Source organism: Marmota monax, unplaced genomic scaffold (assembly GCF_021218885.2).
Source record: "Marmota monax isolate L192 unplaced genomic scaffold, Marmota_monax_Labrador192_F-V1.1 WCK01_AAM20220418_F8-fsc00179, whole genome shotgun sequence".
Lineage (NCBI taxonomy): Eukaryota > Metazoa > Chordata > Mammalia > Rodentia > Sciuridae > Marmota > Marmota monax.
The window spans coordinates 3,608,017-3,633,788 of record NW_026695200.1 but is presented as its reverse complement, the minus strand read 5'-3'; the positions used below and the strand labels follow the sequence as shown (position 1 = coordinate 3,633,788).

At 36.2% G+C, this 25,772-nt stretch overlaps 1 protein-coding gene and 1 long non-coding RNA gene across 7 annotated transcripts in view; one reads left to right on the top strand and one right to left on the bottom strand.

Annotated features, from left to right (window-relative positions):
• Nucleotides 1–25,772, top strand: part of LOC131423607 (uncharacterized) — a 198,509-nt gene that overhangs the window by 151,159 nt on the left and 21,578 nt on the right. The window lies entirely within an intron of this gene.
• The window catches only part of Ube3a (ubiquitin protein ligase E3A), a 103,362-nt gene continuing 91,682 nt past the window's right edge, over nucleotides 14,093–25,772 (bottom strand). For all 5 annotated transcript variants that reach the window (XM_046428793.2, XM_046428795.2, XM_046428791.1 and 2 more), the window contains 2 exons: nucleotides 22,045–22,188; nucleotides 14,093–21,059 (listed from right to left, as the gene is read on the bottom strand). In XM_046428793.2, the coding sequence (XP_046284749.1) occupies nucleotides 20,939–21,059; nucleotides 22,045–22,188 (265 nt within the window). In that variant the 3' untranslated portion in view covers nucleotides 14,093–20,938. The remainder of the gene's footprint in view (nucleotides 21,060–22,044; nucleotides 22,189–25,772) is intronic.

Below are 25,772 nucleotides of genomic sequence, written 5' to 3'. Positions count from 1 at the left end.
AAAAAATGTATATGCTGTGGTATTTGAAAGAGTGTTCTTGATGTCTATTAGATCCAACTGTCTATGGAATGGAATCTTCTTTTTCTATCCATTATCAAAAGTGGGATATTAAACTCAACTATTATTATAAAACTATTTCTTCCTTCAATTTTGTCAATGTTTACACACATTTTTACTTTGTTTACTGCATGTTCCTGTTTTATTTTCTTGAGAAACTGAACACTTTAATTAAAATATATAATATCCTTGCCCTTTGACTTTTCCAAGTTTTTTTTTTTTTAATAAAAGTCTATTTTTTTGTGTTCTTAGCATGGATAATCCACTCCCTGAGCTTTTGTTACATTTGCGTGCAATATCTTTTTTAAAAAGTGAATCTCTTATTGATAGCACGTATCAGATCATTTTAAAAAAATCCATTTTTTGCCTTTAAATACGAGGTTAATCCATTTACATTTGAAGTAATCAATGATAAGAAATAACTTTTGATGTTTTCTTAGAAAAGAACTCATAACTCCCCACTCTCCTTCTTCCAATACAGGCAATGGTGTTTAGCTGATTTTTTTTGTAGTGTCAGATCTTGATTCTCTTTTCATTCCCTTTTGTGTATATATTTTCTTTGTGGTTACAATGGGAAAACCATATCGATTTCTAAAGTTATTACTTTTTTTCCCCCCACACTAGTGATTGAACCCAGGGGTACCCTACCACTTACCTACAGCCTCAGCTCTTTTATTGGAGACAGGTTTTTGCTAAATTGTGGAGGTTGGCCTCAAATTTGCAATCCTTTTCTCTCAGCCTCTTGGGTTGCTGGGACTACAGGTATGTGCCACTGTGCCCAGCTCTAAGTTATTACAGATTTTTAAAACAGTATCTCCCATTGAAGATTAAATAACATGACTAAAACCCTAGTACAATTTAGTATCTCAGTCATTATTAGCTCAAGTTCCAACCCGTGTTTCATCTGTACCCACTATGCTGATATGCAAAGGATGACACAACAGGGTACATTTGCTGGGCCCTTTAATTATTGGAAATGATCCTTTTAAAAAAATTAAATTGTAGCAACATAAGTATACAATAGTGAAGAAGTATAATTAAGAAAGTATAAATGTAAAAGGTCAAAATTTATAGATAAATGTAGAGAACACAAGTATTCAAAATAGAATTGATGTAAAGGGGACGGAATTAATGAAATAAGTCTATCACACTGATGGTATCCCTAGGATTTTTCTTTTTTTCAATGATCTCTACCTGATGTATGTGATTCTATCATACAAAACTATATAAGCTATACAAAAGAAATATGCAATTCTTCCATTTTCTTTTCTTTTTTCCTTCTGTTTTCTCTTGTAGGATATATGGGACTTTCTGCCCTGAGACTCTAACAACAATATGTTCATTTTTAACTTATATATCAGTTGAGTCTCTCTCTTCTCATAATTATAATTTTAATTGATACCAGTTTAAATTTGTTGCTTACAAAGCTTCTCCTCTTACATAGTTCTGTCCCCAATTTTGTCACAAATTACATCTTTATACCTTGTGTACATACTAAATTAACATAGATTTATAAATTTTATGTATTTGTTTCTTAAAACCTGTAGAAAGTATAAAATGGTGCTACAAACCAAAATAATACTACTTGTTCTTAATTATAATTGTCAATGTGTTAACCTTTACAATGTGTTACAATCTTTACATCTTCATATAGGTTTGAGTTACTGTTTTGTGTCTATTCATTTCAACCTGAAAGATCCCTTTAGAATTCCTTGTAGGGAAGGCCTCATGGTAATGAACTCTCTTAGGTTTTATTTGGGAATGTATAATCTTTTTTTTTTCTTTGTAAGAATAACAGAGAATTATTGCTAAATTGCTGAAATTGTAATTCTTTAATTGAAAATGTTTTAAAAGGCTTCTCATAGCTCTTGTAAGAGATTAAACCCAGGGACACTTGACCACTAAGTGGCATCCTTAGCCTTTTTTATTTTGAGACAGCATCTCATCAAGTTGCTTAGGGTTTAAGTTGCTGAGGCTGGCTCTGGACATCCTGCCTCAACCTACTGAGTCACTGGGATTACAGGCAAATAATGTATAAATTTTATCCTAATTTTTAAAAGAATATTTCCCCTGAATATTGACAATAAATCCCCCGCTTTAGCCCTTATGAATATATTTCCTACTTTGTTCTAGCCTCCAAGGTCCCTCTTGAGAGAATTCAGGTGAGAATCTTACTGAAGAGCCTATGTACATGTGTTGCTCTCTCTTGCTTTTAAGATTCTATGTCTTTGGCTTTTGCTTATAATGTATCTGTGGTGATCTTATCCTAGAATTTGCTGGACATTTTAGGTTTGTAACTTCATCTTTAAGAAATCTGGATAGTTTTCAACCACTATTTCTTCAAATAATCTCTCTCCTCCTTCAAAAGATCCCATAGTGTTTCCCTTGGTGATGTAACACAAATCACTTAGACTCTGTTCACTTTTCTCCCATGTTTTATGTTCCTCAGACTCAATATATCTCAGTGTCTTGTCTTCAAATTTGCCCATCTTTTCTTTTACCAGTTCAAATTTGCTGTTGAAACCTAGTAAATTTTAAAAACTCAGTTATTGTATTTCAGCTTCAAAGTTTCTATTTGATTCCTTTTTGTAATTCCTGTTTTTGTTGATACTCTTTGCTCACACATAATTTTTCTGATTTTAATTCTTTGTATATGTTTTCCTTTAGCCCTTTCAGCATTTAAGATAGTTGTTTTAGAGACTTACTTTAAGTCCAGTGTCTATTTCTTGAGATATTTTCTGCCAATTTACTTTGTTCTCTTGGATGGGCCATATAATCACCTCAAATTTTGGTTGAAAACTGAGTATTTGAAAACACAGTCAGGTTTCCCTTTTGAAGACTTCCTCCCTTCCAGAGACATCCTTCACTGATTTAGTACAGTATAGGGAGATTAGAGATCAGATTAGGGATCAGAGGAAGAAAATGTTTAAAAAGGCTTCTCATGGCTCGTGAACATACATCTTTTAAGTCTATGTATGACTTTCTCACTTCCTCTTCATAAATAGTACTTTCTATATCTTAACTTTCCAGTATCAACCTAGTTTCCCTCTAGCATCTTCATCCACAATCTCTTGACCTAAGCATCTGTTATATAGTACCACTGCAACTTTCACCACCAGTGGCTGCCACTTTCTCCCTTCTACAGGTCACGTGAGATAGGCAGGTTAGAATGTTTCAAATCAGATCTTTTTGGCTCAGTCTGGCTTGAGGTAAGGAATTGAGAACTGGAATGCCACCAAGATTTAATCCATACCAGGAAAGTAAGGGAAAGATGCAAGTGAAAAGGGGGAAAAAAATCTTTCCTACCTTCTGAATGTGACTTCGTCACTGGGAACTTGCTTGATTACTAGAGACCTTTGATTTTTTTCCAGAGCTTTTCTGATAAGGTTATTTTAGCCAGTTTCAGTAGTTTCTTATTCTTTTCAGATAGCTTCATAGGAATGAAGTGTATAGAATACCATTTCTCTCACAACACTGTATTCACTTTTGAATATACTGATATTTGTATGACCGAGAATATGGTCTATCTTGGCAAAACAATAGAAATTGTAGCCCAGTCATCTGAAATCATGAGGGCCATGTCTTCTCTAAAACCTTAAGGGGAGAATCCTACTTTGCCTATTCTAGTTTTTAATATTTTTCATCAGTAATCCTTGGTTGTGTGACAATGGAGGCAGAGACTGGAGTATACCTACAAACCATTTTATTCCTATATGTCTGTCTGTTCTCAACTAATAAGGATATCACTCATAGTGAATTACAGCTAATAACATTCTAATAACTTCATCCTAAATTGATTACATCTGCAGAGGTTCTATTTCCACTGTCACAGGTATCAGAGGTGAGGACTTCAACATATTTTGGGGGAATAGAATTGAATATCTAAAAAGTGTTTTGTATTAACTATAATTATTTTAATTATATAATTAAATAAGGCTTATCATGTATATCTTTATCAATCTTCTAGGGATATTATACTCCTTTGTGTATAAGAATCTTAGAATTTCTTCTCTAGCCTTTGGTCTATTGTTTGCATAATTTTATTTACTCCTAAGTTATAAATCCCACATTTATATAACTTTCACTTGAACTTGAAAATTGTTTTCTTTTTTTAGGTAATGGGGATTGAACTCAGGGGTGAGTGAGAGATACATCCACAGCCTTATTTTGTATTTTATCTAGAGAAAGGGTCCCACTCAGTTGCTCAGTGCCTCACTGAGGCTGGCTTTGAACTTGTGATCCTCCTGCCTCAGCCTCCTGAGCTGCTGAGATTACAGGCATGTTGCCACCACACCCAGCAAAACTGTTATCTTTTAAACAGATTTAAATAATAACATCTAATTATATAGGCTACATATATCTGTGTGTGTATATAAATACACACAAACATATAAACACATACCATATATAAAATTTAAATAATGTAGTGGCTTTCTTTATAATCCGCTATCAAAGTTGTTGAGAATGGTAATATGTGGACCTTACCTACTTTCCCTGCCAAACAGGAACCTGCCGTTACTTATCTAAAAGTTATAGTGCCTAAAAGTTATAGCTATTGATCAAAAAGCCAATTAGGTCAAAACACCTTGACAAAGACCTAGGTTTAAGATAATCAGTATGCCATACCATCCCAGTAGGATGTATACAAGATTTTCACAACTAGACAGGTGTTACTTGAGGTTTAGATAGTTGTGAAAGCCATGTATTTTGAAAATTCAAATTAAAAAAAAAAAAGATTTAAAACCCATTTCGAAGAGTCACAAGGAATGAATGCCTTATCTGGAAAACTTCCAATGTTCTGCCTACCTTCATTTAGTGCCCATTACCTGGTCCCACTTCACAGCCCATGCCTCTCACCCTAGGCTTAGAACATCGTAGGGTGAAGCTCTCTTATAGGGGCGACAGAAATGTGTTCCTCTCTCATTCTACTTTTTTTCCTTCCCCTTTCTACTTTTGGGAGGATGTGTTTAATAACGCTTAAGACTCTGGCAAACTAATAACACACTGATGTTGAGCTACATGAGCAAAGGAAAATAAGTTTAACTTGAAGGATCTGTGCATTTTCTGGGGATTCCTTGGATCTGAAGGTTAAGTGCTGCCCTTCTGAAAGCACCTGTGCAAAGGGTGAAAGGGTAGAATCACACTAATGTTCAGTTTGAATAAAGGGAACACAGGAGCTCTCTATAGACACCTCATTAGGAGTGTGTTTTCTTTTGTTGCTACATTCACAAAGTGCACTTTTCAGACTTCATTTGTCAGCTTCTCCCCAACAAGGCTATGAGCAGAGACAACAAAGTACAATACAGAGAGTATTTAACTAGGCAGTGTCCAAGGTATGAATTTAAGTTCTAGTAGTCTAAACAACTCCGGCAAATCACATATCATTTTCTGGGCTTCAGACCCCCACATCCCTTGGGCTACATGACCACCCTCTGATCACATTTCCAGCTTTCTAATCTCAAAGCTGCAGAGCAGACTGGAGCTCCTGCTGTCTGAGCTTCATCCAATTGTCCCTTGCTGGAGGGAAGCTTCAGGACCTTGGTACATCCCAAAGATAGCTCAGTAAAAAGGATGATTTGAAAATGAATACTGGAATTGGACATGAAGCCTGGTAATGAAGGCTAGAAAAAATACGTATAACTCCATGGATTTGTTCTCTGTGACAATCCTAGTTCCTACGGATCAGCCTTAGGTCTAATAGGTATAATTCTATACACACTATGAATGTGATACATTCTGAAAGTGAAAAATATACAATGGCTGAAAGCTTTAAGCAGGACGACACATATACACAATTGCCTTAAGTAAAACAATCTATACAATGATCAAGAGAATAACCTCTTTGGAGAATGGATAATCTGTACAGGACGTGGGTAGATTTAAGACTGGAAAAATGGACTGAGGCCAAATGATCAAGAGCCTTAAGACTCTGGATAGAAGATATGTACTCAAGCAAGACCAAATTCTGCTTAAGCATCAATTCCCTTCAGTCTACCAAGTGAAGCCTGCCCTGGGGCTGTGGGATAGAAAAGTTACAGTGTCACAGGGACTACTCCATGTAGACATGAAAGGCCAGATGACTTTGTAGTAAGTATTCTTTTATTTATTCTTTTTTGGCACACTGGCCTAGAAAAGTATTCTAGGAGGAATTAATATTGATTAAGATACTACCACTACTCATGGACTTAACTTAATTTTTAAGTTTACACCTCATGAACCTTACGGACATGGTAATCTAACATCTGAGCTAATGAAAATTATGTAGCCTGGTACTATGTTCACAGTGGGGGTATCACCACCATAATCACACTGGGCCAATACTACTGGGACCCATCTGTAACTTGTCAGTTTACCATTTTACTGCATATTCATCCCCACCAAGGGCTTTCTGACTGTTCCCTGTCTTTTGAAACATGAGTAAATCATTTAAAAGGTTAATTCTCATAATAATAGTGGATTAAACTAACTGCCAAGATCCCTTAAAATTCTAAAATTGTTTAAGCATTTTGACACATTTAAAAGGCAGTGTTTTCAAGGTGCAGTGGTTGTTTACAGGTCAGCATCTTGTTCTGATTAATATTCGAAGATTATCCCTGTGTGTTTTAAAGCACAGTGCTGGACTATGTTAACTGTAAAACAAACTAGGATTTTTGATCTGTAGGTGCTTGGAATAGCAGCTACAATCCTGAGGGGAAGGGAAAGACAATCAATAAAGGCACAACTGGATAAATTCAGTCCCTTCACCAATTATAATTAAACAATCAAACAGCCCAACCAACTGAGATGGTTTGCATGCCATTTAAGGTTGGTTGTGTTATAAAGTGATCCTCCTGTACAGTGTGTGGAAAGCCAACTTCATTTTCAAAGTCTGCTCCTCAAACCAAGAAATCTGATATTTTGCTAAGAAATAAAATTTCCCTATGTCAATTACAGCCATTTATCAGTAAAAAGAATGTTAGTTGAAAACTTGAGATGTGATTTAAAAAACTGTGCTTTTCTGTCCCTCTACACAATTATCCATAAGTGTCATCTCAAGGCTGGGTTTCCTTGCTTGGGCAGAGCGCCACTTCCTAAACTCTCACATGAAAACAGGCTCACAGTACACACTGTATGACATTTCATAACCTAAAGGGGTTACGGCCAGCACAATTCAAGTCAGTCTGTGACAAGGCAGATGATACTGGGGATATACTTGGGGGTCAACCCAACAAACTGCTTGATAGGCATTCAGTGGAATAAGACTGGTCTGGATATTTGGGGCATCCTGAATTCTTGAAAACTCATTTAGATTTATGTAACATTTTCTATTTGGAAATAACTTTTATATAATTTAATTTCACTAAAAAAAATACTCCCTTTACCCCGAATGTATAGCAAGGGTAAGTCCCCTTGTTAAGAAAAAGAAACTATCAAAGCTTTGGGTTTTTAAACAGCAGAGATAGGCAAAGAAGTAACCCTTAAGGAAGTAGAACATAGGTAGAGACTGTGTTGTGAAACACTAGAAGAGAAAGAAGGCTTCAAGAAGGTTTGATGGGCTGAAGAAGGGGCAGTTCTATTTCAGGTATACAATGATTAGGCAAAAGAGGGCTGGGTATGCTAGACCTGAGGAGAATTGGGGATAATCTGGTAAATAGGAGTAAGTCAGATAGTAGAAGGGGAAGACAGCATGGATGAGTTACATATTGTATAGAAAAACATCAGTGGACCTAGGAGAGGATGATTATAGCAGCTAAAAGGTCAGTCATAAAAAAAAAGAAAGAAAGAAAGAAAGAAACCTTAACAAGTTACAGTCTTGTTTTGCTACATGGCTGGAATCACATAATAACCTAAATTCTTGGTAGAACAAATACAACAGGTTATATGAAGGTGCTCATGTCAATGGAGCTATGATCTGAAGGATGACATAACAGGGATAGAAGGTGTAGGTGTCTCCAAGCTGATACCTGCACCTTCTAGGGAATCTGTGCCCATCTTGCTGTCACTGTGTCTGAGGATGTTTAGAGAAGGTCTAACATCCAACCAGAGCCATATTTTGAACCTGGCATCCACTGTCAGCAAGTATGCCATGCCCTCAGCAAGGGTGTCCTCATTTTCTTTTTTCTTTATTCACTTTCTTTGGCTTTTTTCCTCCCTAACTTCTGGGCAATCTCATCTTTGACTAAAGTTCTTAAATATCCCAATTACAAAAAGGGCCCAACTTTCACAACTTAACCAGTTCTGTCCTTGGGAGGTTTCGTATAATAAAACTATATAAAGTTATCACTTCCAATGAGCATATAGATTATTAGATTAAAACTAAATCTCCTAGCTTTTAATAACAGCTCCTATCACAGAGACATGATAGACTGCCTTCCAGCCCCCTTTCCTGTAGGAAGGGGACAATTTTCAGGTGGAAGCCACACTTCAAGTCTCCCAGGACCCCTGCCTTTGGGAGAAATACTTGGCCACCATACTGTTAAGTCCAAGCAACTCAAAAGATTCTAAACAAACAATGGAAGCCAGAATACAATCCTGTGTTCATAGTTCTCACAGTTCACTAAGCATCCTCACAGGACTCACAGAACACTGTCTGCCAGGTCCTGAGGTGAGCAGAGAGATGTCAGATTCAGAGGCCCAACTGAACATCTCATGGAGAAGTCACCAGCAAAGTAACTGTCAGGGTTTTAGGGACAGTTCTGGGAACCAGGGAAACAAGCACTCTTCTGTATTTGGAAAAGGCACAAAGTTATAGAAATGGAGAAGTACTACTCAACTCTGTCCTTCAACTGGAAAGAAGAGAACTTGCTAAGAAAGAAACTGAGTTGTCTGGAGTCCATGAAGAAACATGAAGCCAATGCCTGGCTAATGGAGCAGAAAACCTTTTATAAGGGATGTTACTCAAAGCTCCAAAGGTCAGAATTGGCACATGCCCGACTGCTGGGCAACAAGGAGCTGGTCAAACAGCTCACCTCCAAAAGCATGTTTTCCAACTACTGCACCATCTTGGAAGATGAAAGTGAGGCAGCAGTGAAGGCGATAATCAAGAACAGGAGAAGGAGTGAGAACAACATGATCTTTCAATCTTGTCTGGACAAAGAGAGACACTGCCCAGCTAGCAGGAATGGTCTAATTAAGAAGGCAGAGGCCCAGGAAGTTCCCAGGGTGACCCTAAAGGCAAACTCCAAAGAAGAGGACCCAAAAGCAACTATGAAAAGAACATTCCCTGTCGGACAGGAGAGCAAGTCAGCAGCTCTGGTTTTATCTTTAGAGTCTCTAAAGAGTCCAGAGCAAGGAGCACAACAGAGAAAGCTTCCTATGGAAAAGAGTCTACCACTACAGGGGGAAGAAGGGATCCTGAGCAATTTCAGCAGGCACTTAAACATTGTGCTGAGTGATCCTATAGATCCAGTCACTGACAGGGAATCAAAAGGTAAGCTTCTTAAATACACAGTCCATGAAAACAGAAATGTGGAGCACCCCCAAAAGAAAAGGCCAATGAATAATCTCTATGGCCCAGAGGATGTGCAAATAGATGCAGCTGTGCTGACTGAGATCCAAGCCATGTTAGGGCAAAACTATCTCCTGAATGAAACAACCAATTTGGTGGATAGAGTCACAAGTCCCCCACATCCTGCATATTTTCTCTTTTCAGATTCCCTTTCCAAGAGCCCCTCCAAGAAAGTGAGGGAGCACTGAATGCTCCAGGAATCAGAAGTTATGCTGCAGGAAGAAGACAGAAAATAGTTCTTGAAGAGACTGGAAGCAATTCTATCACCACAAAGAATGGACACTTGTTTTCCTAAGGTATCCCTCCCCTGTGCACCGACTTATCATTTATTTAGCAACTGTTTCTTAATACTTACCAATGAAAACTCTTACCCCCAATCTCAAGATTGTCCCTGAACTCGGGGAGAAAAATGCTTTCCTCCTCTTCTATAAAATCACAGCAATCAAGGCAGGACTTGAACAGTTAAGACAGTGGACCCAGGTTGAGGCCGGCCCCGTAGCCTTTCAAATGGACCGTGGATACAAGTGGCAAAAATGGACAGCAAAGGGCAGTCTGGGTTGGGACCCTGCAGGGCACATCTTGAACAGGCTTCATCTTCATACCACACAACAGTTTTCAAGGAGAAATATCTAAGAGGAACATGACTCTGGGAAGCTTTTTGGCAGTATGGTTTACTGTAAAAAAAAAAAAAAAAAAGAGTAAAAGATAATAATTTGGGAATGTTAGCAAATTTTGTTTCTTCAGTGGGCTGGGAGGAAACAGAAATGGGAGTTTGGCTCTAATTTCTCAGTGTTTCATAATAAAAACAATCTAACAAATCAAACCTGATTGACTAGAGAATAAAGAGCCTCCCCTTCCCAAGCCAAACCTTTATGGTAAGTTCCTCACATCTAATTAAGTCAAGACAATGCCCACTGAAGGAAGCTGAGGCTAAATTGGCATGCTACTATGGAATGAGCTGAGTGGGAGGCAGAGGCTCTGGTTTTTAGCTTTATTTATATAAATGCAATGGCCAGAGTGATCTTGGGCAAATTGATACACAGCTTGGCACTAAATACTCTAAAATGTGCATTGGGCAAAATGATTTTACTTTTAACCCCTAACCACCTTACACAATCCAATTATTGTCATAAAATCCATAACTTGTCATAAAAGTGATATATATGTATAAATGCACGTGCGCGCAGTGGCACTGACATTTTAATAGAATAATGGTAGTGCTTTTATATCTGATATATAAAAGTTCCATGATGACAATAAAAGTAACGTAAGAAAGTAGAATTCATGTTGTAAAGAAACAGCCAAATAACTGCAGGTTTCAAGTATTGTATGTGGAATTAGATTACTGAAGTGAGGCCAACCTGCAGGCAGAGGCTACTCCTGTCCCCTTGAATAGGCATGTGCAGGCCCTCATGACTGACTCTACTTCATATGAATTCAGTATTCATTATATTTATTTCCTATAGGGATTGGTTGTATGAAAGCATACAGATTGTTATGATGAAACAAAGAGCCACTATTAAGTGAATAATGGGACTACAAGTGTGAAATGGGGAGAGGAGCAGGAGCAAATGCAGAAGCCCTCATGAAAGTAGTGACTTAGGAAAACATGTCTGGTTTACTCACCACCGTCTTAGGAATATATTGAAACACAAGCTGGTTTTCCTTTTACTGCTTTGCCGAAACCTAAGAGCAATGTGTTGTTGTATTATCCATGCACAGTGGGAAGATGTAAGGAACCTCTCAATGCCATAAAAGCTTCTTTCAAGATGGCTCTTCACATGCAGGAACAAGACTCCTACTACCTTTTACTGGTAGATTTGTAGAAATCTGGAACTCTGGTTGACAAATCAGACCCTTTGACTTTGCAATCATAATTTCATTCATACATTCATTCAACAATTCTGTGCTGGAAATTGGGGTAAAGAAAACAAATGCATTCCTATTCTAATAGAGCTTATAATTTAAGGAAAAAGTTAGGCAATAATGAAGTAAAGACTGTTAGAGCCTACAAAAATTATAGTACATTTTGGGGGAACATAATTTAAATTTGGCAATATATAAGTTCTAAGTGTTGAAGAATGGCATTTTCATTGGGTATGAGTGCTGGATGCAAGCATATTGGGGGCAACTTCTGAAATGCATTCTTAGGAAATGGAACAACTTCCATTTTACAAGGGCCCACATATACAACATCAAGTTGTGAACTGGGATCCTCCTACGTATTCTCAGCTCAAAGTACCTGCAAGTTATCTTCTGCCTAAGTGATTAACTCTGGGACAAGGACACCTTATTTGTCTCAGGAAACAGATTTGACCTCATTACTGTCCTCTTTTGGATCAAATGAGAAGTGAGTCAAAAACAGCAAAGTTAGGCATAGGAATGGAATCAAAAAGGGGATAACTGATATAATTATTTTTAAGTTTATATTTCAAAGATTTGTCTTCATGTGATGACAGGTATGTATCCGCCCTTCTTTTAAAAGCTACATTAGGGTAACTTGTGTAACCCTCAAAATTTCAGCACTGCCAAAAAGTGTGTTCTTGACATTGTCTCCTGTATTCCCTTTTGCTGGTGACAATACTCCAGGGAAATGGTGTAAATGCTAGCAAAACTGCTAGCATTTCAATAGGCATTTCTACAGGCTGGAGTCATACATATCTTCTCTGGAGGCTGCTTCTTCCTGTGTTTTTATTTGCATAGGGACAGATCCCATTGCCCGTGACACTGCAATTAAAACATGCCCCAAGTGTACCAATTTTTCCTCCAAGATCTGCTCCTCTTCTCTGTAGATCCAGTACCACCACTCTCCATCCAGTTGCTAAAATCAGACATGCAGTTGTTTTTGATTTTTCTCTTCTTTTGCAAAAAACATCAGTCACCCAGTCCTAATTCTGAACTTGCCTGAAATTGTCCCCTTCCTTCTACCCTTAGGCTATTTGCCTTTCTAGAATTATAGCAATAATCTAATAATCTAAATGCAAATACCATGTGGGCACTTATGCTCTTATAGATCATATTGTAAAATAATAACAAAAACGCCAGCCTGATTATGCCTTAGCTTCTCAGTGTCTATAGTGTCAAGTCCAAAAGTCCTTGGTATGGTCTATGAGGCCCTCCATGATCTGACCTTTCTAATCCCACCGTGATCCCTTTGAGCCCTACACTCAGGTGTAGTGAACACACTTTACCCATCTGTCTAGTGTACAACTACCCATCTAAGATTTAACTAAACATTCATCTGTATGAAAAGTTTCTGGATCTGAATTTTCAGCCCAAATCGTACTTTTACATATTCCCTTTGTGTTTATGTCTGCCCTAATTAAATCATCTCCTATAACTCCTTAATTCAACAAAGCACCTCTGAACGAATGAACCTGATACCTCCAGGACCCTGCAAAATTGCTAGTATTCAATAAGCATTTCCCCGACAAAAATGTTAATGAAAGGGGGAAAAAAAATTACACTTCACTTAGAATAGGATCCAAGCCAATTTGGAAATATCCCATAATTCCTCATCATAAATATCATCCTAAATGTCCTAAGTCCTTTTTAGGTCTGATTTATTGAATCATGAAGACCTGATATCTGTGTAGTGCTAGTGAGAGAGGTAGGTGCAGAACACAACTTTCTACTTTTTCCAAGCCTGCTTTTTAATTTTTCTAGTGATGAAACTTCAAGCCATATAACTCTTCTGGTCACATTCAGGAAATAAACAAAGCAACTTTAGGGGGAGGTACTGTGAAGTCCATAGTAATGAATTATCAAAATGTCAAACTCTCTAAATTGAAGGCAAAGCTCTGCCTCTTGCTCTCAAGCCTTATTGTGGGTAGAAAAACTAAGGAGTGTGGGCAACCTGCTTCTTTTCTCTTCTTCCTACCACTTCTTTCCCACTCAGCAGGTGTTTCTGGCCCTTCTACAGGGGAGGGAATTAGAGAAGAGGATCTGCCTCATCAGGTTGTTGTAGTTGTAGTATGACATTTTGCTGGGGCGGGGCGGGGGAATGACTTTCTTTCCTGGAATACAGCCTTCTGGGAACCCCCACTGAGATTCCCTGGCTTGGATACTAGCTTCCAAACTCTCCTCCCCTGACAGTTCTACACTGGATGGCACTCTTCTGCTGTGTGCCTGGCTTCAGGCAGGAAGGCCACTTGCACAGGGTTATTTTCAAGATTGCTTATGGCTTATTTCTTACAGCAATCATGTGTGACCTATGGGAAACACCCACCTTGACCTCATCATTGGTGAAAGTGCCCTTTATTCAGCTCCCACAGGCCACTTCAGGCATGTCTTACCTTGGGACCCTTTCAGAGTCAAGTACCATTCCTGTGTTCCCCAACATCTAAAGATCTCGCAGATCAAGGTGCTGAAGTAGTTATTTTGAAACATGCTGCTGGGCTTAAAAATAGTGGAAACTCCCAATTCATTCTGAGACCAGTATTACTCTTATACCAAAACCAGACACAAAGATTTAACAAGAAAACTACAGACCAATATCCTTTATGAATATAGATGCAAATATTCTAAACAAAATACTAGCAAACCAAATCCAGCAGCATAGAAAATGGTTTATGTAGCATAGACAAGTGGGATTATTCCAGGAATGCAAGGTTGGTTCAATATACAAAAATCCATCAATGTAATACAACATATCAATAGAATAAAGGACAAAAACTACATGACAACCTTAATAGATACAGAAGAAGCATTTGACAAAATCCAATATCTTTTTCTTTTGATAAAAACACTCAATAAACTAGGAATAGATGGGAATTTCCTTAACTTGAAGCATCTATGAAAAACCCACAGCTAACATCATACTTAATGGTGAAAGACTGAACGCTTTCCCCCTAAAATCAGGAACAAGAAAAAGATTTCCACTCTTGCCACTTCTATTCAATCTTGTACAGAGGTGCTAGCCAGGGCACTTAGGCAAGAAAATGAAATAAAAAGAATCCAGATTAGAAAGGAAGTAAAAGTATTTCTATTCACAGATACATGATCTTGTGTATAGAAAATTCTAAGGAATTAAAAAAAAGAATAAATGAGTTCAGAATAGCTACAGCATACAGGATCAAAACTTAAAAATCAATTATATTTCTAGACACTAGCAATGAATAATCCAAAAATCAAAATTTAGAAAACAATTCTGTAATAGCATTAAAAAGAATAAAATACTTGGAAATATTTTAACCAAAGAGGTCAAGACGTATACACTGAAATCTATAAAACATCATTGAAAGAAACTAAAGACCTAAACAAATGGAAAGACACTCCACATTCATGAATTGAAAAATTTAATACTGTTAAAATAGCAACATTCCTCAAACTGTCTATATATTCAACACAATCACTACCAAAATCCCAGGTGCTTGTTTTGCAGAAATTAATATGTTGATCCTAAAATTCATGTGGAATACAAGGGACCCAGAATAAGACAAAATGATCTTGAAATAGAACAGAGTAAGAGAACTCATACATCCCAAATTCAAAACTTACTATAAAGCTATAGTAATCCAAACACTGTGGTAACTGGCATAAGGACAGACATACAGAACAATGGAATAAAATTGAGAGTCCAAAAGTCTTATATTTATGGTCAATTGGTTTTTGACAAGGGTGCCAAGACCATTCATGAGGAAATAATAGTCTTTTCAACAGTTGTTGCTTATATGACTAGATATCCACATACCAAAAGGATGAAACTGGATCCCTACAATGCACCACATGCAAAAATGGGTCAAAGACCTAAATATAAGAATTAAAACCATAAGATGCTTAAAAGATACAACCAAGAGAAATGAAAATTTAGGTCCACATAAAAACTTGTACACAAATTTTCATAGTAGTAATATTCATAATAGCCAAGAAGCAGAAACAACGCAAGTATCCATCAACTGAGTAGATAAACAAAAAATACAGTATATCAATACAATGACATTATTCAGCCACAAAAAGAAACAAGGTACTGATAAACATGCTACAACATGGATGCACTCTGAAAACATTACTCCAAGCGGGAGGAAGAAAAAAAAGACACAAAGGCCACATATTGTATAATTCCATTGATATGAAATGTCCACAACAGGCAAATCCATAGGCGGAAAGTAGATTAGTGGTTGCCAGGGGCTGGGGATTAAGAACAGTGATGAAAATGCTCTGGAATTATATAATGATGACAATTGCACAATTCTGTGAATATACTAAGAACCACATATTTTACAATTTGAAAAGGGTGAATTTTACGGTGTATGAATTGTATCTTAATTAAACAATGATGAGGAAAAGCACTCCTCTTCCATTTTTCAGATGGATGAAGGAAGGTCAATTCTTGCTCAACAAATCTTTATTACAAACATTTCCAACCTCTCACTTAGACTTCCCTTTCTCTTATTTTCTGGCAAACATTGGGAGAACCCATCTGTCTCTCAGGATGTCTTGCAAGATGTTAACTAGCAATACATATCTCAATTTCATTGAATCCTGACAACCAGTGATAAGGTAGGATTGGGTATAATCCAAGCCAAGGGAATGGCAGGGCCAGGACCGAAAACCAGAGTCATCTAACTCTGAAGGCTGCTCCCTCAACCACTGTGTACTGTTTCCCAGATACATCCAATCCCACTTTGTATGGTTTCCTAGGGTCGAGAAGGTAATTAAAATAATTATCCCAGGTACTGCTCAGTTGTCTAAGAATCTTGATTTGATGTTTAATTTTTGTCAATGGGAAAATGACAGATTTTAGATTCATGTTGGCCCAGGCCCTGTTCCTCTATTTACTGGGTGTAGGGCTTTGGGCAGGTGAAAATGAAAGATCATATATACAAGACTGTGCACTAGAAGTTAACTCCCTCCATAATCTAAAGGAATTCAACTTAGATAAGAAAATGCTAAATATGACTCTCATACAAAAGGCACTCACCATGGTGAATGCTTCATTTAGTATAGAGAGCAGTGTTTGGCTGAGAGGTTGAGGATCTGAGAATCGCTCCTTGATAAGCATGAGTGGCTGGCAACAGCACAATGGTGTAAGATGACTGTCAGCCTCTATTTCCACTGAGAGAGAAGGGAAGAATGTGGATACAGAGAGGGTAGCTGCAGAAGCTTCTAGTTGCCAGTATACCGGAAGATGGGAAATGTTACACAAAAATCTTGCTTTTAAGGGCATTTTCATACCTCCTCTTTATCTTCCTTTCCATGGGCCAAAATGACAGAGCCAATAATTTCAGGGAGCCTCCTCACTGGGGAACAAATCTTTAACCACTAAATATTAAAATATTTTAAATTTTTTAAATAAAAAGTTTTGTCAAGATGGTGGAAAGATGGATTCAAATCTTTAACAAAGTAAGCACCTACTGTATGTGAAAGACATAAAGACTTTAAAAAGACAATCCTCACCAGGAATTTATTTATATTCCAGGTTAACAGTTAACAGTTAGAAGCTTCAGAAACAAAGCTAAAACATGGAAAGGATCATATCAAGATTAGCCTGAAACACTCCTTAAACAATTATAACTCCTCGCTGTTCAAATAATACTCCACCATGCTGTGCTGTGAGATGTGTGGGCTGCTATGAGGTTACGGAGGCACTTGGGCAGGGCAGGGGGTAATCAATAAAGTCTTTATGGACAAGATGCTTTTAAAATTTGGTTTTGAAGGATATTTGAGAAATATAAAATCATTAGGTCTATGACAAGTGAAGATGCTGTGTAGGAAATGTGCACGTGGAGAGAGGTGACTGTAATAGAAGAACTGAAAAGGTAGGTTGGGCTCAGTCTGTGGAGATCAGAGGATGCCTGACCTGGGAATTTATTCAAAGGAGAACAGGTTTCTGGGTGGAGGGTATTGGCAGAAAGAAAAGGTTTACAATAAGAAGTTAGAGTCAGGTAGATAAGTTAGGAAGGAAATAAGAACATCGAGGTGGGTTAGAGGAGCAAGGCCTGAAAGGAAGCCTAATTGAGTAACAATGAGAGATTTTGATGACTAGTACAAAGGTGACACTTTTAAGAAAGCAACAGAAAGTGGCTGGAAGAGATGCTAATTTAAGAGTTTCATTTTTAGGCATACTGACTTTGAACACCAAAAATATAACCTAGAGCTAGAAGTCTGAGCAGAAGACAGGGAAGTAGAGAAGAATCTTTAGGAAGGGCTGAGGCTGACCAAATAGAATGGAAAAGATTCAGGTAAGAACTCAAGATTTGGATAAGTTGCTATGGAACTGCAACTCATGCTGCAGTTAGAGAAGCAGCAGTTCAAGTATAGGGTGTTGCCAGTGTTTAAAGATCAGAGTTCTTGATTTTGGCAATTAAGAAGTTATGAATATCCTCGAGCAGCGCATTTTCAGTAAAACAGCACTGGATTAAGTCCTTCTCATAATGAAATCCAGCCCATATATTCATCAGAATCTTCTTGCAGTGATTGCTACAAGTATCAATCCACCATCTTGGAACAGGGAAAGGAGAAAAGGCTTGAAACTTTCTATACTTATAAACCCCACCCTCCCCAGACAATTCTTACACACTTAACACTGTGGATAAAATGATGCAAGACAAGAAAAGGAACCAGTGAAAGTTGTGTATTTTTATTCTTTGGTGCCCTTAGGGAGGGGTGGGAAAAGTACAGATAGTCTTAGAGGTTGATGGAAGGACAGAAAAATATTTTTGAGGTAAACAGTTAAAGGGGGATCAAGATAACAGAAAGAATAGTTTTGGGGAGACACTTCTTCCTCTGACAGTTTGTATAGATTCTTGGGAAGATCCTTAAAAGGGGTTTAGAATCTCAACACAGCCATGTTCCAGTGGGAAAAGGAAGTGATGCTGCCCATAACAACCACTTGTAGCAAATTTTGTTTATTTAAAGCCTCATTTTCAAGTTTCTTTTTGGTATGTATCTCCCTCTATACTCACATATCCCAAACTAAAGTTAAAGAAACTGTAACTGGATTTCATCAAACAATTAACCACAGCCCAGGAATGTAGTATACAGGGTCAGGATACCCATTTCATTTGCTGGAACTTCCAGACTCCATAAAAGTCTGGCTGAAGGCTGTGTTTTCATGCTTTATGTTTGAAATATTCTACAATAATACTAAAAGGTAAAAGAAGTTTGCATTTTATTTTAAAAACCAACTAGTTTACAATTTAACATGCCCAAGAGCATCCTGGAGATTGGGGGCCAATTCAAAGAAAAGTACTTTTATAATAATTTAACATCTGGGGTGTAGGGAGTAGCTTTTACACTAAAAGTTTATATTGTTTTCCTCTTTCTTAACATATTGTTCAGTGATGTTCTAATAATCAATAGTGAAAAGGAAATAACAACAGAAGTGATAATATGCACAGAATAATTGATTACTAAGTAATAAGAGCAGTTAAATTCTACAATCATTTTTTTTCCTTAAAAATTTTTAAAGGATAGTAATAGGTTGGTTTTTGACTCCTTGTTAAGTCTATTTGATGTGAATTATGAATCTGATAACCTATATGATTATCATTTTAAAACTTTTCATACAGACGTGCTATTACAATTGTAGAAGTTCAATACTGTTGTGATAATAAAACTTGAGAACTAAAGAGCACAAATTTCTTCATGAATTTATTATATAAAATGTCCCCAAAGCATTTAATTTCTCCTCACTTTCACAATACATAAGAAGCACAGTGGATGAGAGGGCCTTTAAAATGACTATAGTCACATGAGGGTCCCTTGCATCAAGGTAATGTACAAATACCTTAACAGGGTACTCATAAGCTGGCCCAGAAGAACCCCATGTTACCTTATCACAATATGGAAAGCATTTTCTTTTTTCCACTAAACTATGGTGAAAAATGCCACTGTTTTATTTAGCATTACAATACATAACAATTCTGTCTCAATTACTAAAAGAATTAAAATAATCCTGAAAGACATCCTTTTTCCCCTCCAATGATTTGAAAGCTGTATTTTTCCTGCCAATTTCAAGCAAATCATCAGGTTGATCTCCAGTAATCAGTTAAAACAATCATCAAGGCACAAGCTCAGCACATTAGCTGTAACTTGCAGTAAAATGATATATCGATATGTCTCTCCTTAGTTAAAAATACATAATCCTTTTATTTTATAATGTAATAAAAGAAATTAACATCACAGACGCAGAATACTAGGAAAAGGGAAACTACTACATTAAATATCCAGAAACTTAAACCTACCTGTACTTTTCTGTAGTACATGAAATTAATCTTTAACGCTTACTTTTTGAAGTAAAATTTAATCTTTGGGGATATACAATGTAATTCTTAGGAGTAATATTTCCATTCATTTCCAGGCCTTCTTACTATATGACTAAGTAACACAAGGCACAGCAGCCATCCTTTCCATTACGCTGCAACACTGATCGTGTGCCTTGATAAAATAGCTGATTAAACAAAATGATGGCAACATGAAGGGGAAACTTTGGATTGTCTATTTAAAATCTAGGTAATAATTAATAAAAAGTTTATTTTAAGTGCACTTTCACATGCTTTCATTTATAATAAAACAAACTTACTAACTGACTACCATATCATTTGGCCAAATGCACTTTCCCCAGTAAACTTAAAACAACAAGAACAACAACAACAACAAAAAAAATCCCTGTCCTTTCATATACTAAGAAAGAGGATTGGCTACTTAAACAATTCATTGCAAGACACGTGAAGACAACATACTGTGGCATGAGTTGTTTTTAATTTGTTGTGCTGTTACTAAAGTTAAGTTCTGAGGGCTGCAGTTAAAACATTACGAGTTCTCCCTTCCGTCTTTATTGATTCCCAAGATTTTGCACAGAAAACTCTTTGGGGGCTAGAACAGCAGTACTTGCATCACACTGTTTCCAAGACTTCAAGTTTAAAAAGCAAATCGTTTAAAAAAGAAAAAATACAGTTCCTGATTTGAGTTAGATACAGGGACAAAAAAGAGCACATACTTGAAGGTTACATGGTCTACAAATGGTGGCAATGTTTTCCTTGGGGGAGTAGTTTTGTTGGTATATATATATTTTAAATACTCAAAAAAGGCTCAACCTCAAGCAGTAATAAACACAAGCAAAAGTGATTTAACCCTTAAAATAAATATTCAGAAAAACCTCTCTGTACATACAAGTGAAAGAATATGTAACACTTTCACGCAAAAAAATAATTATAATAATAATAAAGGATTTGTTCATATATGTAGCTGAAATCTGCTGTTCCAGCCCACATGTCCCCAATAAAGAAGGGAGGCACAGACATAGATGACTACTGTGGTTCACTATCTTACAGCCTTTTTGTACCGGGACACTATCACCACCAAATTTATCCCTCATTATATTTATTTATTAAAATTTTTTTCTTTTTTTCATTTTTTTCTTCCTTCCTTTTTTTTTTTTTTTATTTTGTTTTACAGCATGCCAAATCCTTTGGCATACGTGATGGCCTTCAACAATCTCTCTTTAAGTTTTTCTTTGCTTGAATATTCCGGAAGTAAAAGGACATTAAAGCAAGTATGAGATGTAGGTAACCTAAATAGAGAGAAAGGGGAAAAACAGGAAAATAATAAGTCATGGGAAATATGCTCAGTATTAAATGCTCCTATTTTTAGATGGTATATACAGGTGAGATGGTTTGCAATGAAGGCTATACATCAAAGTAAACATAACTTTTTGTTCTGCAACCACCAAGAATCAGTTTGTCTTTACCTTATAAATTAATGATAATATGATGATGATGACAATATTTGTATTGGTTATATTATTACAACATAACGAGCTATTGTTTTACGTAGTTAATTAACTAAATCTCTCACAAGAAATATATAGTGGATTAACACTAAACCCTTAAGAGTTGAATTCACTGAGATGTCAGACAACTTACTCTAAGGTGAAGAAAATATTCAGAACTGGTTTTAAGATTTAAAAAGTCTGTGCTCTTTAATGTTTATTAGAAGCAGTGTTGGCAATATAACTATGAAAATGTTTTATAACAAACAAATTTATTTACATTAACACCATGATGTATCAAATAATGTAGAATAAATCCTAATGGAAATGTGTGTATACATTTAAAACACTAAATATGCTAGTTCATGAATGGTCTTTATCCCACAAAAATGTGAAGCTATACAATGGGGAAAGAATACAATTAAATGCCAAAACTGAGGTTTCAAGCATATTCTAATGCTGTACAGATAATCTTCTAAACCTTAATTTAACCATTCTAAATAGATTATTATATAGTATGGCTTTCAATTAACAATGAACCAAAATGGAATGAAACATACTAATTTGAAAAATTCTAAACCAATGCAAGCCCCTAATAATTTTTAATGAGGCACTTTTTCAAAAATTTCCTAACAATAACAGCAAAATATTCCCTCATCTAATGCTTCATGTGATTTGGAAATTCCTATATAAAAATCAGAAGTGTTCAAAAGCTACAATAGGTCACATGTGTGTGATATGTAATGCAAGGTTTTCAGTAGTCATGTAGTGATAATTTAATAATTACCTTTCTGTGTCTGGGCCATTTTTGGCTATAATCATCTTTAATTTTCCTAGTCCTCCCACAGGTGCTCTGTCTGTGCCCGTGGTAAATTGCAAGAAGAGTCTTTTCTGTTCATCTGTAAATGAATGAACGATTTCCCAGAACTCCCTAATGAGAAAAGATATGGCACTGGTTTTAGTTTGACATTCACTTTACCAACAATATAAGCTTATATTGTGTATAAAAACAATGTTAAGGGACAAGTTCAAAGTAACATTAGAAACTCTAAATATTCATTCCTGGTTATTTAGTAAGTCTACTTAGGCAAATTTATTTTAAGTAAACAATTCTAAATACATAAAATTTAAGTTCATGACTATATAATCTGCAATAGTAAAAAAATAGCAAAACATGTCCTAGCACAAGGAAATGGCTGAATACAATGGTATAATCATAATATATGTCAGAATTGAAAAAGATTTAAATTGTAATATACTAACTTCAGATGCTTTCAAGTATATTATCTATCCTTCCTCTCTTATTTCCCTTGTCCATTCATTCACTCCTTACTCAATTTTGTAAGGGAGAACAAGGGTGAAAACCACAAAATGATACAAATAAACCAACAGAACAACCACCTACTTATTAACAGTAATAGAAACATAAACAATTTTTATATGAACTAGAATACTTGATCAAGTACTATGTATTGTATAAGAAGGGAGAGAATATATTATCATGGTATTTATGTCATATGCAGTTACTTTAAGAAAATTATTTTATCGTATTTCTAAAACCTATGTAATAAGTGCAATGTCGCATGACACTTAAGTTATTCTGAAAATGAAAGCTCATAAAAGCAATCTTGGCATGCTTGTTTAAATAATCAGCTATATCAATAAAACTAATACACACATTAATTCACAACTTAAAAACTTAAGACTTCGAAAGAAAAAATTGAGTATTTTTACTTGGGTACAGAATGCATTGTAAAATTCACTTGAAAAGTTCTTTCCAGAATTGTGGCAGAGAATGTCAAACTACCCAAATCAGTAATTAAAATTCTACTTTTTTTATATTCTTTTTTACTACTAAATACTGGTGATTTTATTGTTACAATACCATTTTTCTGACAAAATACACTGTTTCCAAGGCTTTTTTCAAAAGCCTTATGAGATTTCATCACTTTATTCAATTTCCTTCCACTTCCTTTCTTTGCCACCATTAATGACCTTCCCATCCTCAGTTTCTGCAAACCTATCACTTGCCTAAATGAAACAATAAAGATATACAAGGTAAAGGAAACTGGACATGTAACTTGCAGAACCATCTCTCAGTTAAAAAGTAAAGGAATCACACCCCAGTTTATGTACTTTTGGGGGGCTGGCAAGAGAAAACATGTCTACTAAAGCACTGAGCCCTCTTCAGGCAGGGTGTGGGGGGGGGGGGGGGCTGCCCTGCAGTGGGTGATAATAAAGCTTCCCACACTGTTACTCCTAAGGAGGTAGAGTATCAGCTGCCAGCAAGGAAGACAAGACACTGAAGTGGAAGATAGGCAGTGGTGACAGTGACCAAGTCAAGCTTTATAATTAAGAAGTTATTTCTTTGGTTATATTTTTTAATTAAGAAGTTAAAAAACAGACTACTATCAACTCAACATAATGGAAACACTTATTCAATAAAATTCACTTCCTATGTAATGTGCAATGTTAAAACCTCTAATTAAATAAGAATGCCTCTATTTAGAAAACTGAAGATGAAGCTTCCAGGTTTCTACGTAAAAGTGGTAGCTACCTGGATCAGACTCTACTCACATCTCTGAAAATCTACACAGATCAAAAAGGACAGAAAACAGAATAAACAATGAATATCTAGAGTAAAAAAAAAAAAAGGAAATGGAGCAAAGAAATCCAAATGTCAGTTGAGTGGGATAATGAACACTCTTGATCAGCAGTTAGCACATAAACCCAACACTAGCAAAGTGCTATGTGGAAAAGCAGGGTGTGTAGATTAACACTGATGAGCTTTACCTCCACCCTAAGAGAGAACTACTGATAACAGGTTGGTTAAAAGCAAAGGCCACAGAACTGGGTACACTAAACCGTAATCTAAGCCACTTGGGAGGCTGAGGCAGGAGGGTCACAAGTTTGAGGCCAGCTAGGGCAACTTTGCAACACCATGTCTCAAAATTAAAATTAAAAAGGGTTGGGTGTAGCTCAGTGGCAGAGCCCTGAGCTTCAATTCCTAGTACTGCAAGAAGAAAAGGAAAAGAAAAAACAAATCAGGACAGGCAACAAGAAAATACCTAGACCAGAAAATGACACTGTGCCTAAAGGGAAGGGGAACAAAGGTGTCCCTTGAAAGTAGCTTCAGGCCACAAACAGATGGAAATGACTGGTAATAAGGGGGCTTTAACTAAACAAGATGGAATTCAAGAATCAGAAGGCACTGGACCACATAAACAGAAGAATTATGTTAAAGAAAACTGCATTTACTGTAAAAATAAGGAGGGGTCCTCTCAACTGAGAGACTATTCTAAAGTCAACCAAACTTCTATTCTTCTCAACTGAGAGACTATTCTAAAGTCCCTCTTCTCAAGGAATACTCTAATAATAGCAATTCAAAGAAAAAATTAAAAGCATATAATAAAATAAATAAGAAAAACAGAATTTCCAAGTCCAAATAAAGATGTTATAGAAAAAGTCCTGCAAACAACAGGAAAATGTGAATCATAAACAACAGGAATTTGTATTAGCGTACACTATCATGAAGGGAGAATGCATCAGAAAGAACATCACTGATCAGAAGTACAACAGAGAAATGGAAAATAGAAATATTTTCAGAAATAGAAATGAGAATACTACGTACTACAAAAAGTGTGATTAAAATTGCTACTAGGAACCAGTCTAGACAAAAAAAGAAAAAAAAAACTTTTTAAAATCATAAAACCAAAACGAACAAATAAACAAAAAACTCCGAAAGCAAAGTTGAAAGACAAATGACAAATTAGGCAGAATACTTATATGATAAAGAAAAAAGATGGCATAATGGTATATGTGTACAAAAAGAGATGAAAAAAAATTCCAAATCATCATTTTGAACCTCCACTGAAGTAACAGATTAAAGGGAAGACTGATAAGACAGTGACTTCAAGTGAAAAATAAGTTATTGTAGGAAGATGATGGTAGCAATAACATCTTTACTTTAATTTTCATTTTTTTCAAAATAGGCCCCCCCACACACAAAAGTACAAATTGAATGAAAAAACCAAAGACCCACAACAAAATTAGGCAATAAGGTATTCTCCATGAATTCCTGCACGGAAATGGACATGAACAAGTACTACAGCTAGAAGACCTGGTTGGTATCAACATCTATACATCAAGTAGAAGAGAAGTTAACTTCTGGGTTTCTGATAGCACTGAGAGGAAGAGACTCTCAAAATTGACACCCACTTAAAAGGACAAGTCAATCTGAGAACAGCAGTTAAAAGCTGAAGGGAGTTCTACAAAATTCATTTTGTAGATGATTAATGATGGGTCAGGACCCTTAAAACTCTTGAATAATCAAAACACCTTTCAAAAACAAACCCGGGCTGAGGAGATATTGCTGAGAACAACATCCAAATGGGTCAGGTCAAGGATAAAACAGATAAAGGAAAGTTGAAATATATACAGGATGAGGTAGTAAAGATGACAATTTGAAAAAGCAGAACACCATTACTTTTTATCAGTTTACACAAACAAACATAG